Source organism: Octodon degus, unplaced genomic scaffold (genome assembly GCF_000260255.1).
Source record: "Octodon degus isolate 3935 unplaced genomic scaffold, OctDeg1.0 scaffold00132, whole genome shotgun sequence".
In the NCBI taxonomy this organism is placed as follows: Eukaryota; Metazoa; Chordata; class Mammalia; order Rodentia; family Octodontidae; genus Octodon; species Octodon degus.
The window spans coordinates 6,449,402-6,463,739 of record NW_004524708.1 but is presented as its reverse complement, the minus strand read 5'-3'; the positions used below and the strand labels follow the sequence as shown (position 1 = coordinate 6,463,739).

General features: G+C 52.5%; 1 protein-coding gene across 1 annotated transcript in view; it reads left to right on the top strand.

Annotated features, from left to right (window-relative positions):
• The window catches only part of Grid1 (glutamate ionotropic receptor delta type subunit 1), a 719,620-nt gene that overhangs the window by 179,931 nt on the left and 525,351 nt on the right, over positions 1 to 14,338 (top strand). Inside the window, exon 4 of the mRNA XM_004641224.2 lies at positions 8,188 to 8,393. Coding sequence (XP_004641281.1) covers positions 8,188 to 8,393 — 206 coding nt within the window. The remainder of the gene's footprint in view (positions 1 to 8,187; positions 8,394 to 14,338) is intronic.

The following is a 14,338-nucleotide window of genomic DNA, read 5'->3' as shown; positions in this document are numbered from 1 at the left end:
AGGGGCTGGGAGAGGATCTGGCCCACGCTGCGCCTGGGCTGGGACTCCAGAGTTCTAATATAGCCTTATTAACATTTAGATATGCAAGGCCAACAGGTCAGGGGACAGCTGCCACTGTTTGTTATAGTCACAGATCCAAGAGGAGGGCAGCCCACACCACATCACACAGGGAAGCGGAAGGCCTGTCAGCAAGGGCCTTACCATGGTGTCCCTGGGAGAGTGGAGGACAGAGCGATGAGCAGCTTAGGATTGGGTGCCTTGAATAACAGTGTTGAGCATGGTGCTGTCCCTACGTGTTTGATCCCTGAGGTGAGAGTGATTTGGGCAAGTGGACAGGGCCCATCTTGTGAGAAACTATAGAAAAGATGGGGTATGGGCTCAGCGTGGCTTGGTTTGCATTGGGGTGCTCTGGAGTCCCTGTCTCACATCAGGGAATTGCCCTCTGGGGTCAGAGAGGTGCCAGGTGTGGGTCATGAGAACACAAAATGGAAGAGCTAGTGCAGGGGTGGGCTTTTGAGGATGGGGGTGGGCGGTCACTCTGGAGGGCCCCCCCGGGCCACCTTGCCTGTAGTCCGAGCAGCAGGCACTGTGACCTGTACTGGGGAGGCCTCCCTCCCAGAGTGGTAGCCTCTTTTGTGCACCTAAAGACAACTCCTGTCCAGACTCTGGGGAACTCCGTCACCCCACAGCAGGGAAGGGCTGGCTCCTGATATGCAGAGCAAGTCTCATGGGCTGCACCTGTGCTTCCCCCACCTCCCTTTGCTGAACTGGGCAGCCTGGTGCTCTGCTTGACTTCTACAGTCTCTTGCACCAGTGGATCACAATACATTTATTTATTCATGCAGTGTGGTCTGCAGGCCAAGCCCGTCACGGCGCATAGGAGCATGGGAACCTCCAGGAAAGGACAGAAGGGAGCCACGCCCAGCTTTGGCCCACCTCACCTGGAGCCTCATGAGCTCCTAGGGAAGGTCCGGGAAGTCTTAGCTTCAGACAGTGCTCAGGAAGTGTTTGAGGTGGGCAGGAAGGAGGGGAAGGAAGAGAAAGAAAGCATAAGTGAAGGAAAGGAAGGAGGAAGGGAGGGAAGAACGCACATATAACTACAAATTCATGGGCAGGTGAGGTACCCCAAGGGTTGTGGAAGAGGGCAGAGGGACTCCTGGTGAAAGGGGCGACAGCACGTGTGTCTTTGTCATCTCTTTTCTTGGAAATGTGGCTGCTTCCTCCCTTAGACCTGGCCTCCAGCACCCCCTTGACAGTGACAGCAGCATCTGGCTTGGGGGTGAGCAGGGAGGGGCCATAGAGCCTGCACAGGATCTGAGGGAAGAAGCAGCACGACAGGCAGGCTATATCTGGGAAGAGTTCACAAGTGTTTCATTGGGGGCTCAGATAGGAAAGAAGTCTAAAAAAATCTGCAGAATCAAAGTTGTCTCTCAGCCTTTGGAAAATTCGCCAGTAATCTCCGAAGTCTTATGACTGCGAACTCGTCTGGGGTGAGGTGGCAGGCTTCATGCCTAGATACGTGCGTTCCAGATGGTATGCTGTTCCTCCGAAGTGTTCTCTGTGCTGGGCCTTTCTTGGAAATTGAAGTAGTAAGGGAGGCAATTGGAAGTATGTTCTTTCATTTTAATTACTTTTCTGACAAAAAGTATTTAAAATACCTGGTGACTATCTGATCTTTATCAGAGTATGGAGATAGTCAGAACTGTAGCCTTAGATTTTGGAAAAGCTTTCCCAGCCTCACTTCTGTACCTTTGTGGACATGTCATGTTGTGGCTACTGCCTCTGCACCGGGCTTTAAATGGGTTTGCTTTGGTGTAGTTCAATCTACTAACTATTTTTGTGGTGCTAGGGATTGAACCCTGAGTCTGTGCTCTGAGCTTCGTCCCCAGACCTTTTTTTTTTTTTTTTTTTACATGTTCTTTTTGAGATAGAATTTCACTAAGTTACTGACTTGTACAGGCTGGGCTTGAACTTGCAATCCTCCTGTCTAGCCTCCCAGAGTGCTGGGATTACAGGCCTCTGCTGACACAGTCATTTTTCACAAACTTTTAATATTTTAACTCTATGCTAGACACTGACTTGAGTTGGATAGAGAAATAAAGAAGACTGAGTACCTGCTTCCTACAGTGCATTATCTAATTTTGAGTGTTAATATTACTCAATATTATTAAATGTGAGGGAGGCGTGATTGATTCTGCCTCAGGCTCTGAGTTGGCCCAAGAAAGAAACTGGTTACAGCTGGGTCTTTATGAAGGATTGGTCTGTAGATTTCAAACTAGGACCACCCAGGTAGAGAGTGTCTGTGTGAGTGTTTGTGTGAATGTGTGTTTGTGTGTGTGTGTGTGTGTGTGTGAGAGAGAGAGAGAGAGAGAGAGAGAGAGAGAGCAAGTGTGAGAGCGATCAATCAAGTGATCGATCTCCATGGAGGGGCAAGTGGTGGTGGTAGTGTTCTTAACCTATTAGGACCAGACATCTCTTATTCCAACCTAAGAAATGTGGTATTTATTTTGTGTGCATCAATAAAGTCTCTAGACAATTTTCTACTTGTTTATGACTTGATTAAGTGATCCTTTTGAGGATGTTAATTTGTCAACTTTTAATGAGCTTTTGTTACTTGTTGAAGGTTAGAGGCAGGCCATGTTATGAACAGATGTTGACCTTAAGAAAGAACATTCTAGAAGAAAGCATTAGTGACCAGATATCATGGTGCCTGATGGAGGCCATCATGTAAGATCCCTGGAAGGAGTTGGTGGTGGTGGCTTGAGATGTGCTTGCCAATCTATGTCCTAGATTCTGTTTAGGTGTCTCAGAAGTGTGACAGCAGACACGGTGGATAGTGAAAGGGGAAGCCCAGGAGTGTGAAGGGAAGCAGACAGGGAGGTGAGGAGACTAGGAGGGGCAGACTGTGTTTGGAAGCCCAGGGAAGAGAGCTGCAGGGCGGTCACAGGCTAGACACTCTGGACACCCGTGGAAGACAGAGGTGGGTTGGGTCTTCCATGTGCTGATGATTTTGGAAGAGCCTTCCAGCAGAGTGACATGGGTGGAGCCAGACTCTGGGGGCACAGGCCAGTGGCCCACAAGTGCCAGCACCAGGGAGCTGGCCAGCGGAGGGAACTCACATCTTGTCCTCTGCCCCTGGCAGTTCCTGGTGCCCATTCACCCTTAGCTTCCTTCTCTTAGTCTGGACTCTGTCATGGGTGAGCAAGACCCATCCTTGTTTATATCAAAGAAGCCTCCTTTGGGGACTTCCCGCATGCAGTGGCTTCTATCTTGAATGTTCTTCCCCAGCCATTTCTAGGGCTGCCCCCTCATGGCTCTTATCTCTTATCACCTTTGGAAAATATCTGTTTATCTTTTCTGGCGTGTGCTCAGGCCCCAGCTTGTTAGTCCTGCCACAGGGAAGATGCTGTGGCTCCTTTAGTGTGCCCCTCTCATGCATGGGAGCGATCCAGGGAACAGGGGGAGGACAGGCGTGGGGGAAGACAGGTGCAGGTGAGTACCCGAGGCCTCAAGGCTGGGGGCTGGAAAGACTTTTGGCTGTGGGAGCCCTTGAGGACCCAAAGGTTGCTGCTAAGCTGGAGCCTGGGTGGGGCTGATGTGGGTCCAAGGCATGTCTTGGGTGTTGTGATGCCACATTCCCCACAGGAACAGTGTTGCCCTGTGCCCTGGATGCCCTAGCTTCTCTAAGGGAAGAATGCCTGTGTGACAGTTCTTCGGAACCCTGCAGCTCAGCCCTCTAGTCTGGGGACCACGTGCCTCCTGCTGTGTGGCAAGGCAACCCTTCCCTTTCCCCATCCCCTTGCCATTTGCAAAGGGTCTGACTCCTTGTTTCCTGTGATCTGTCTTTTCCTTTGTGCCTTCATTTCTTTATACTTTGGGTTTCTCCAGTAAGCAAAAGCATGCGGTATTTAAGCTATGCATCTGATTTGGTTCTGCACATTACGGAAGTCTGTTTCTGGCAGAGGGAGGATGACTTCTGCTGCAGAGAAGCAGGCTTTCTTGGCCCCCTTCCTGGGGACTGGGCGGGCGGCTGCAAAGTTGGCCTGTGCTCCTGCTGGCTGCTCTGGTTCCGCCCTCCTCCTGAGGTTGCATAAGGGCTCTCAGGAGAGCAGGCTGAGAATTGACCTTTTGAGCCCAGTGGGACCAGCAGTGCAGCCAGGGGCCATGGGAATGCAGCCCTCAGCTGACATCCTTAATTCCAGGAGTGAGGCACCAGCCGGATCTGAAACTCTCTGATGGCTCAGCCCAATGGGGCTGCCTGAAGACAGCCGGAAGTGCAGTAGCTGAGGGTGGACAGCAGCTCTGAGGGCTTGTGTTCTACATGTCCTGTGTGTACATGTGGGTCCATAGATAGTTGCCACCTGCCCCTGTCACCTCCAGGTCTTTAAGGAGAAGAAACAATCCCATGGGTTGACATGACTCTAGGCAGAAGGGAACTCAGTGAAAGAGCCAAAAGGCCCCTTTCCTAGCCTGAGAGGTCTGGCCGTGCTGCATGATGCATGAAGTCTCCAGGGCCACCTGGGTGACTGCCCCAGACTCATAAGTGGGCTGTCATGGTGCACATGGCATGTGAAAGTGCAGAAGGAGGCTCTCAGATGGGGGCAGTCCCTGCCACTGTGAAGCTTCACAGTGGTCTTTGAAGGTGCTAAGAGGAGAAGACATTCTGGTGATGGGACTCTCAGGGGTCCACTTTTGGGCCTGTTCTGTCTGCTGTGCTCAGATCTGGGGCACAGCCAAAGTCTACCAGTAGACATTGAGGACTACTGGTATCCCAGGGAAAGCCAGGGCTACAGAAGCTGCCTGTGGACACATGGCATTGTTCTCCTTCAACTCCATGGTGGCAGTCACGTGGGGCAAAGTGGTGGTGTGGTTCGGTGTAGACTGACTTTCATCTCCACCTTTATAAGAAATACCAGACTTAGTCCAGCCACTGACCTTGGCCTATCAGCTAGCTATTTCTGGGCAACTACCCCAAACTTAGAAGCTCAGAGCAGGAGTCAGGTGTCTGTGCTCTGGCCTTGTTCCTGTGTCTGAACTTGGCCGTGTGTGGCCGCAGTGGCTGCTGGGGTGGCCTGACTCCTCCCTACCTGTCTCTGCTCCCCTCCAGCAGGCTGGCCCAGGATGTTCAAGAGCAGCAATGAAAGATACTTATTCAAGGCTCTGTTCACATTGAGTTCATCATTGTCCCATAGGCCAATGCCAGAGCCTGAGATGGAGGGCACTTCCAAGTGACTGGGAAAGGGCGGAGAAATAGGGATGCTCTTACCAAGGTCCTGAAGGCAGTTGGTCTCTTGGGGACATCCTTTACCCCAAGTGGGGTAGAAGATGGTATCTCCAGGACATGTCTTTCCATATCTGCACCACCCAGCATGGTGATCAGTGGCCAGACATAGCTTGAAATGTAGCCCCTCCATCTGAGGAGCTGGGTGTGAATTTTTGTTTTGTTTTAATTAATTTAATAAACTGATTTATTGATAAAAGCTTACATAGCCATTAGTGGCTGATAGCTGTTTTTGAGCACTGCAGAAGGAGGAGGAAACTCTCATTAGGGTTGGTAGAAAGTGGTCAGGTGCCAGGCATAGGAGTCTGCTGCTGGCGTGGGCATGGGTGATGCGTAGTCTGGAAACACTGTCCAGCTTCCAGGGCCAGGTGTTAGCTGTGCCATGCCCAGGACAGGACAGGCCTTGGGGTGGCACCAGCCTGAGAACACCTGGCTGGGCCTCCTGGTCCTTTGTGCCTTGAAGTGTCTGTGTGCACGTGCTTTGCCACTCTTTCTGACAGGGTACAAAGTTGTTCTTAACATCTGTGCCACGCTTATTTCAGTTAGCATGACATCCTTCAGGATTGTTCTCATAGCCACAAGTGACAAGACTCGATCCTTCTTTGTGACTGGATAGTATTCCGTTGTGAGTATATACCACGTTTTCTTTATGCATGTGTCAGCTGGTGGATGCGTAGGTAGATTCTGTATCTTCCCTATTATGAATAGCATTGCAATAAACAGATATGCATGATCTCTCTGTGTGGTGCCTAAAAAGTTGCTTTCAGAGACGTAGAGTAGAAAAGTGGTTCTTAGAGGCCAGGGAGGGGCTGAGGAGGGAGTAGGGAAGGATTGGTCAGTGTACAACATTGCGTTTGAAGAGAGGAAGAAATCCTAATATTCTGTTGCTCAGAATAGTGACTGTGGTTGACAGTATTGTCCTGAATATTGCAAACTTGCTAGAAGGGTGGGTGGATTGTGGATGTTCTTACCATAAAGAGCTAGTGAATGTATGAATAATGGACAGGCTAATTGCCCTGATTTTCTTATGTATACATGCATGGATTGTGCTCCATGTGTACAATTACTGTGTGCAAGTTAAAAACAAAATAAAGAACAGCTTTTTTTTTTTTTGTTAATCTTTTTCCACTTTGCTGTCAGCAGCCTGCAGTTCTGGGTCCTGAGCTGTGTGTCCACTCTGGGGACCCAAAGGGCGAGGATGGCTGGGGCAGTGGGCAGGGTCTGGGTGCCTGGTGGCAGGAGCCTATGTGTTGGCTTGGCTGACCAACACTCCTTGGCTTATGGGGGACCTCTGTTAAGGCCACCTGGGTCTGGCCTGGTGTCCCTGCTATCTGGTGCCTCCCCCTTCCTGCATTGGAGGCTGTGCTCCCAGGCCAGGATCCAGGCCTGCCTGAGGTCATGGCTGGACTGGAAAATGTGCTGCGGGCTTGAATACTGGGCACACATTCACTCTCTCTAGAATGGCCTCCTAGCATGCTCATCCGCATACTGCCACACCCTTCTTGCCCATGGACATCAGGTTCCTGGGAGCCAAGTGGGAAGAACCCTGTCCCTCGGAGCCCCAGAAAACTGGTAGTTGGAAGTTGTGACCCATGGTTTATTCATGAGCAAGTAGAGGCTTAAAAAGCATGGGCCCTTTGCTGGAGAGATGGAGAGTATGCTCAACCCTAAGTGCTGGGGTCCTTCTGTTTGGGGAGGGTGGACCCTGTGCTTATCCCCCAGTACTCTAGTCATGGCAGCCATAGCAGTGTGTTTGCTTCTCTGTGTGGCAGTCCAGCGTTTGTGGAATGGACACGCACAGGCAGTTTGGCAGAGGAGCTATTTGGGAACAAAACCTGTTGAGTTCACACTGTTTGCTGGGATTTTGATTCTCAGTGACTGGATGGGTCCAGGCCTGCACAGGGGTGCCCCAGAGCATGGAGAGAGTAGAGCATCCTTGTGAGGGTCAGCCTTGTGAGATGGATGCCGGAGTGGGCCAGAGGAAATGGCCCAGCTATGGATTGGCACTTTGGGCTGCCAGTGCCAGAAAAGCAACTCAAGTTGGCCTAGATGGAAGAAATTTACTGGGCCCTGGAATAGAAAGGCTCAGGCCAGGACCTGGGGGCTTCGATGATACTGTGGGTCAGAGTGTCTCCTGCTCAGGCCTGCTTGTCTCAGGGCCAGGGCCAGTCTTAGGCAGGTCTCCTTGGGGAAGCCAGCTGGCTTGGCTAGTAGGGCCGTGTCAGATGATTAAGGTGGTCTGCATGGCCTGTATGAATGTTCTGTCAGCCTGTCTGGCAGGGGCTTTGCCCAAGGGCCACATACTTAGCCCTGAACTAATCTGGAGTTGGGGTGCGTCACCCATTTGGGAAGAGCATGTCAAGGGAGAGTTCAAGGAAGCAAGACAGAGTCCCTTGCCACAGGACTGGGTGCCATGCCATTCATTTCCAGGCTGTGCCTGTCAGGAGATTGTGGAGCAGGGGCCCAGGGAAAAAACTGGGCATGTCCTCATGCTGGGCCAGCTCTGGTCAGGGTGGGCAATGTGTTCAGCTTGCCCTTGAAGGTGGAGAAACCTCAGCTGCAAGATGCAGAGGGAGGTGGGGCTAGGAATCCCCAGCCCATGCACCCGGGGCAAAAGAGCTGCCAGGCCCAGGCCCGTTTAGGGAGGAAAGAGCTGCTGATTGTGCAGGGTGTGTTCTGGTCATGGCACCTGTTGGATGGCAGAAAGGGCTCATCCTGGTGGGACATAGTCACCCCTGGGCTGGGTCCAGGGGAGGAACGTTTGGATCAGTGTTTTTCAGCCTCTGTAGGCCACCAAAGCAGGTAAAGCCCCTGTTTCAGGGAGTGGGTGGGGTGCGTTAGAACCAGGTGCCCTGCAGGTCCCTTGGTACTTACAAGCCATTTTCTTTTTTCATCTGGCTGCTCAGACATCCGTGGACTCCAGAGCTTCCTGGACCAGGCTTCTCGGCTGGGCCTTGATGTGTCTTTACAAAAGGTAGACAAGAACATCAGCCACATATTCACCAGCCTCTTCACCACCATGAAGACGGAGGAGCTGAACCGCTACCGGGACACGCTGCGCCGTGCCATCCTGCTGCTCAGCCCGCAGGGAGCTCACTCCTTCATCAATGAGGTGAGCAGCAGAGACCACAGGGGCCGGACGCCCGCCCTGGGGCTGGCTCGGGGACAGGTGGCTCACAGGACGCAGTTCTCGCTTGCAGAGCTGAACGTGTTGCTCGGGCTGCGGACATTCAGCCACAGTACATGGCCATGCGGTGAGGCCGGGCATGACTTGGTGGCAGATTTGTCCCCAACAGTGACTGAGGCCTGCCTGGGTTCTGAGAGGCTGTAGGGTGGCCAGTGGGAAGCCTGATTACAAGTCACTGCCAGCAATTTCTGAGGTTTCTTTCTTTCTTTCTTTTTTTTTTTCTTCTTTTCTCCTTTTAATTTTCCTCTTTGTCGACAGGTGTAAGCATCTAGGAATGAAATACATTTCTAGCTCTCGGCAGAGGTGGGCAGGTCTGCTGTGGGATTTGTTAGCAGCTGGAGGAGGTATCTGTTGCCTGTCGTCAAATGATACCTTGTGCATGCCTGTTTCTTTGGTGCTTGAGATAATCACTGTGTGTTTCTTTGAAAAACACGTCTATTAGGGGTTAGGACTTACTAATGAAGACAGGGCCTCTGGTTTAACAAAGGATCCATTCATTTGAGAACAAACTAGAAGGCTCTGCACTAGAAGGAGCTGGCTGATTGGTGCTGGCTCAGGGGTCTGTGGCAGAGGGGAGGAGGAGGTGGGGGTAGGTCTCTCTGCCCTCAGTTGTTTTAGAGAGGAGAGGTGTGAAGAGATGTGGGGTGATTAGGAGCAGAGCAGATTGAATAGGTCCTGGCGAGCAGCTGGGTGCTCCCGTGGGTGTCCCTGCGCCTTGACCCTCTCTGATCCAAAGCCAAATGAAGCAATAGCAGAATGATCCTCCTGCCATTTGATGCAGGTTGCTTGTTTGTTCTACTCTCCTCTCATTAATTATTACTCAGAATGCTACCTCATGCCTCCAGAACCAGCGCAAAGCCTGCCGCTGCTGGAGAGTGTAAGATTGGGAACACAATTTGGTGCAGTTGGCAGCCACCCTGGTGCTTTCTATTAATCAGGCCCCTCGTGCACGGGTGGTCAGCTGGGTGTGATGTCCACTCGGCGGCTGGTGTTTCCACTGGAACATGTTTCCCTGCAGGATGTGATACAGTGTCGGGCTCAGTGCGCTTGTGTGTGTCCAGGCGTTCTCAGAGCATGCACCGTAGGGTGCTTGCAAAAGCCTGCTCGTGGACACTTCCTCTTGCTGGATATCCCCAGCTGGCGTCTGCTCTGGGTATGGTGGGCACTAATTCCAGATCCTCCTCTCTTCTTGCTCATTCTTTGCTCTCTCTTGTACCTGCCTTTCCTCCTTGCTACCCCTCTCCTGGGAAGCTTGGGAGAGGAAAGTGTTGGCTTTGAACTTGGACAGATTTCGGGTCATGTCTTGGTTCCTCTGCTTGCTCTTTGTGTGACCTCGATCAGCTTGCTTGGCTTCTGTACCTGGCGTCGCACCTGTAAATGAGGATGAAGGGGGCAGCAGAGGTGACAAAACATTTGGCGTAGCTCCTTGAGCAGCACCTGCCTCTTCTCTGCCCATACGGCCACATCCCCTTTCCAGATGAGTGCAGCTCCTTCCACTCTCCAGACTCTTGGAGGTTTCCCACACAACTTGCCTAAAGACACTGCTTCTAAGTGATTCATTTTGTGAACCCCTGTAGCTCTGGGTGCAGCTTGGCTCCAGCCCGGTGTCTTCTCTGTTTCTCGGGCTGTTTGCAAAACCTTGCACTGCTGGATGCCCCTGGAGGGGATACTGTCAGTGTCAGGCAAAAGTGACAGGGCTCAGGAAGTGGTGGCAGAGCTGGACAGCCAGGACAATACTAGGACTTTGGGTACCAGGCAAAATGCCCTCTGCTCTTGCCTTTAGAGGGAGCTATGGGTATAGCTCCACCCCAGCATTGCGGTAGGGGAGGCTGTCACCTCCTGGAGCCCTTCATGTGTCCTTTTGTTGACACCCTTTGCAGAGGAGGAAATGAAAAAAGGACCAAGCTAACAGTGCACTTAAAATTACACTTGCTGAAAGCCACTAAGGGACCAAACAGAATTCAAGTCCGGGTCTTACCTGTTCCTGAGCCCCACTCTTCCGCGGTGGGGAATGGCAGAGAGCACAGTATACGGCACTTCCTGTCATGGGTGGCCATGCTGGCTTCATGGGGGGAGACATCAGCCAGCTGCCTGTGGCCAAGGTCTGCCTGAGGTTTCATGCCATGTATCTCTGGAGCATGCTTAGGGGGTAGATCAGGTGAACGCTGTCTGACCCAGGAGCCAGGGCTCTCAGTGCCGTCCCTGTCAGAGCCTTTGTCATTGCCTGGGGCTTTGGCATCTTGCACTGATGGATGCCACATCCTTTGTTGTGACAGGACAGACTGTGTTCTCAAGAGTGACCCACTGCCAGGACGTGGCCTGAATGTTATGAAGCCCAGTCATTGCCATGGACCCCACTTCCACAAATAGCTCATTAGTGTACCCCAGGGGATGTCATGGGGAGCCACAGCCCCCCAGATCCTGTGGCTGTTCCAGCTGTAAGGCTCCCCTTCCCTCTCAAAAGGCCAAGGCAGCTGGAATAGGAGAGGAGGATGATACATACATTCACACTGTGCTGAATGTGAGTCTGTTGCTAAGATGGGACTTTCATGGTCATTGGCAATAAGTCTTGTGTGACACAGCCATCCATGGCTACCCTGTGTGACCCACTAGGAACTGCTTCTTTGAGCAGTGTTCCCAGTGTATCCCCAGGTGGCCTCTGTCTGGTCCCACTTCACAAAATCCCACACTGGCCACGGGTGGCAGGTTTGGGTCCCTGGCCTTGGTGGCAGGGGGAAGGTGGGCCGCAACAAGCTCACTGGGGCCTGGCAGGGCGCCCCTGTGGACTCATGTTACAGATCCCACCTCGAGACCCCTGGCTGTCCTTTGCGAAGTGTTAACTCTCCCTTCTCCCCCCTGGGCTCTCTTTGCCATCCTTCACACCCACCACACCAGTGCCTCATCCTTCTGCAGATTTCAACAGCCATGGTGCTGTGCCATGCTCTGTGCCAGGCCCCACACCTTTGCCTCGCTCTCCTGGGGCTTCCAGCTTGGTGGGGAAGATAGAGGTGTGGACAGACCCCTGCACCTGGAGTGGACTGGGACCTCTGAGGGCGTCAGGGATAGATAGTGGAGAGTCAGGGAAAGACAGGTGGTGGGGCTCCCAGGGAGGTGCAAGAGCAAAAAGGGAGGAGCAGTGGTAGCAGCAGAGAGCAAGCCTTTATCCCTTCCATATATTGCATTCAGGTTATCTGGAGATGTAGCACTCATGCCCATAATCCCAGCAACACTCACACCCATAATCCCAGCAGCACTCACCCTCATAATCCCAGCACTGGATCATGAGTTAATCACAAGCTGTAGAAGCCCACCACCCATCACTACCTGAGGCTTTTGCGGGGATAACTAGACACAAACCACAACACTCTGTGGAGGAGATGTGTTCCTTGCTCACAGTTCCCAAGGTAAGAGGTATAACTGGCCTGGCCCCAGGGCCCTGTCATTGTCCATCTGTGTGTGTCCCACAGTAATAGGGCCATCTGCCTCCACATGAGCGAGTCGCACCCTCGGGTGGGTGTCTACAGCAGCCTGAGGGCAGGATTTAGTGGGTCCTGCTTCTTACTTCCAACAGAAAGGCCAAAGCCCAGGTCTTTCTTCTGTGTGCCTTGGTGGCCTTTTTGGTTGGTCAGAAAGTCCAAAGACAGTCTGTGAGCAGGACTCTGTCCTTTAAATTGTTGCTAGTACGTAGGTCAGGTTTGCTTAAGAAGCTGCCCCAGGCCAGGAGAGGTGAACAGACAGGATCTGGGCTGCTCCTGCAGGTGGGACAGTCATGGGGCAGCTGCAGCATGTGGCAGAGGACAGCAGGAGACAGAGAGAGCAGAGAGATGGCAAGTGTGTGGGGGCTGGGTTGGTGGTAAGCAGCAGTTCAGGCAAGGGTGGGAGACTGGGCCATATAGGCGCACGCGCGCACACACACAGACACAGACACACAGACACACAGACACACAGACACACACACACACGCACGTGCGCGCTTGCGCATAGGCACAGATGCATCCTGATGGGCGGCCACAACCAGACAGCCACATGCACTACTACAACGGGACCTCAGACTCATCCAGCCCTTGAGGTCAGACACACAAATGTGCCCCGTGCAGCCGCGATGCTCCCCACCCCCACTCTGAATCCCAGATGGCACTGCTGGTTGCAGAGTAGCCTGGGTCAGGCACTGCAGTGCTGGGAAGGAAGTGGTGGTTTCAGAGTGACAGGGGCAGCAGAGGGGGAGATGCTGATGGCAGATGGGAGGGCAGAGTGTGGGACCAGCTGTCGGAGCCCTCCCATTGCTCCAGAGTGGGGACGTGGGTGTGTGTGGCAGTGCCCATTTAATCCTTCGTGGAGCCTTCCTGCTTCCAGGCAATTGCTTGCTTCTCAGATTCTGTTGCAGCAAGTGAAAGCCTCATGATTTGACTATAAAGACTGTGCTTTTTTAATACATTTATAGCAAAGGTAAATTAAGTAATCACAATGCTCTGTTGTCCCACATGATATATGCAAATATTTGTCACTCCACCCTGGCAAATCCGTAGCAGACAACTCTATCACTCAGAGCTAGGATAATTCCGTGTCACTTAAGTATCATTTACCAGAATATTTTAAATTACTAATTAATTATAGAAGGTTAATTTTAAAATATGGCCCCACATTTGCATTTAATTATGTCCTACTGTTTATGGATTTTAAAACCCTAGCACTTTAGCAAAAGTGCTTTGAGTCTGAGAAATGCATTTCTTTTCCCCTTAGAAATTCTAGGAAATGAGACCGCGAGGGAAGAGACATTATCTTGAGTTTGTTCTGGTGGGTGGGTTTGGAACTCAGTGCAGGGAGAGGCAGCCAGAACTTAGGGCCTGGCTGAGCCAGCAGGGCAAGGGACAGCTGTCATGTTTCTGGAGCATTCACAGGTCTTTGTCATGTCCTTCCTATGACCTTTGATTCTGTTCATCCCTTGTAGCCCCTCCTGTTCTGGGGATGACACTTAAGGGCTCCCTTGTTGGTGCTGAGCAGCGCTGGTCTCGCTGGCTCCTGGTACTTCTGCCTGCTGTCAGGTATCTCTGACAGCACTGTCCATTTCCCAGGCTGCCCCTATCCCGAGCACACCTCCACTGGCCCCTACTCCCTCACCCTTCCTGACCAAGGCAGCGGCTTTCCAGGACTCTTGAGACACCTAATTCCTCCCATTCTGTCCAGGGACAGAGCACAGGCAGCTCCTACTGACTTCCTCTCTTTCTAAGCTTTGCTTCCCCATGTGCACCACAGAGCAGTCCTGTCTGAGCCCTAAAGTTCCTCTGAGCAAGAGCACAGAGTGCCTTGTCCTGGGGTGCAGGGCTCTGACTCTGCTCCCACTTGTCCTGGGGTGCAGGGCTCCGACTGTGCTCCCAGGCAGAGCTTGCCATGGCACTGAGTCCCCAGGAAATTGTCTGAAAGGAGAGGAAGGTGAGACAGAAAACGTAAAGTGGGTGGAGGAGCATCCGCCATCCTGTGACCCCGAATGAGGTCCTTTCACGCTTTGGAATGTGCCAGTGGTTGGCATCAGGGTTGTGATGGCAGGAATGGGGGTCCGGGGGGAAGCAGTGTGGCTGGTTGGCATTTGGTGTGTGGTTGCACTGTGGCCTTTCTTTCTGGAGCTCTACTCTCACATCTCCACCTTCAGTCACTGCTTGGTGGCATGAGTGGTTTAGGGAGGTGGCCAGGACAGGGGCCATGCTCCAGGGTTGGAGTTAGGAAGCCAGGGAAAGGAGCTGCTGCCCAGTGTAGGGGTGGAAGAACCCAACCAGCTGGCAGTAGAGCATCCACAGAAGTGTTTACCAGGAGAGATGTATGCAGACCTGGTCCCGGAAGCCCTAGGGACTCCAGGGTTGGAGAGGGCAGGTGAA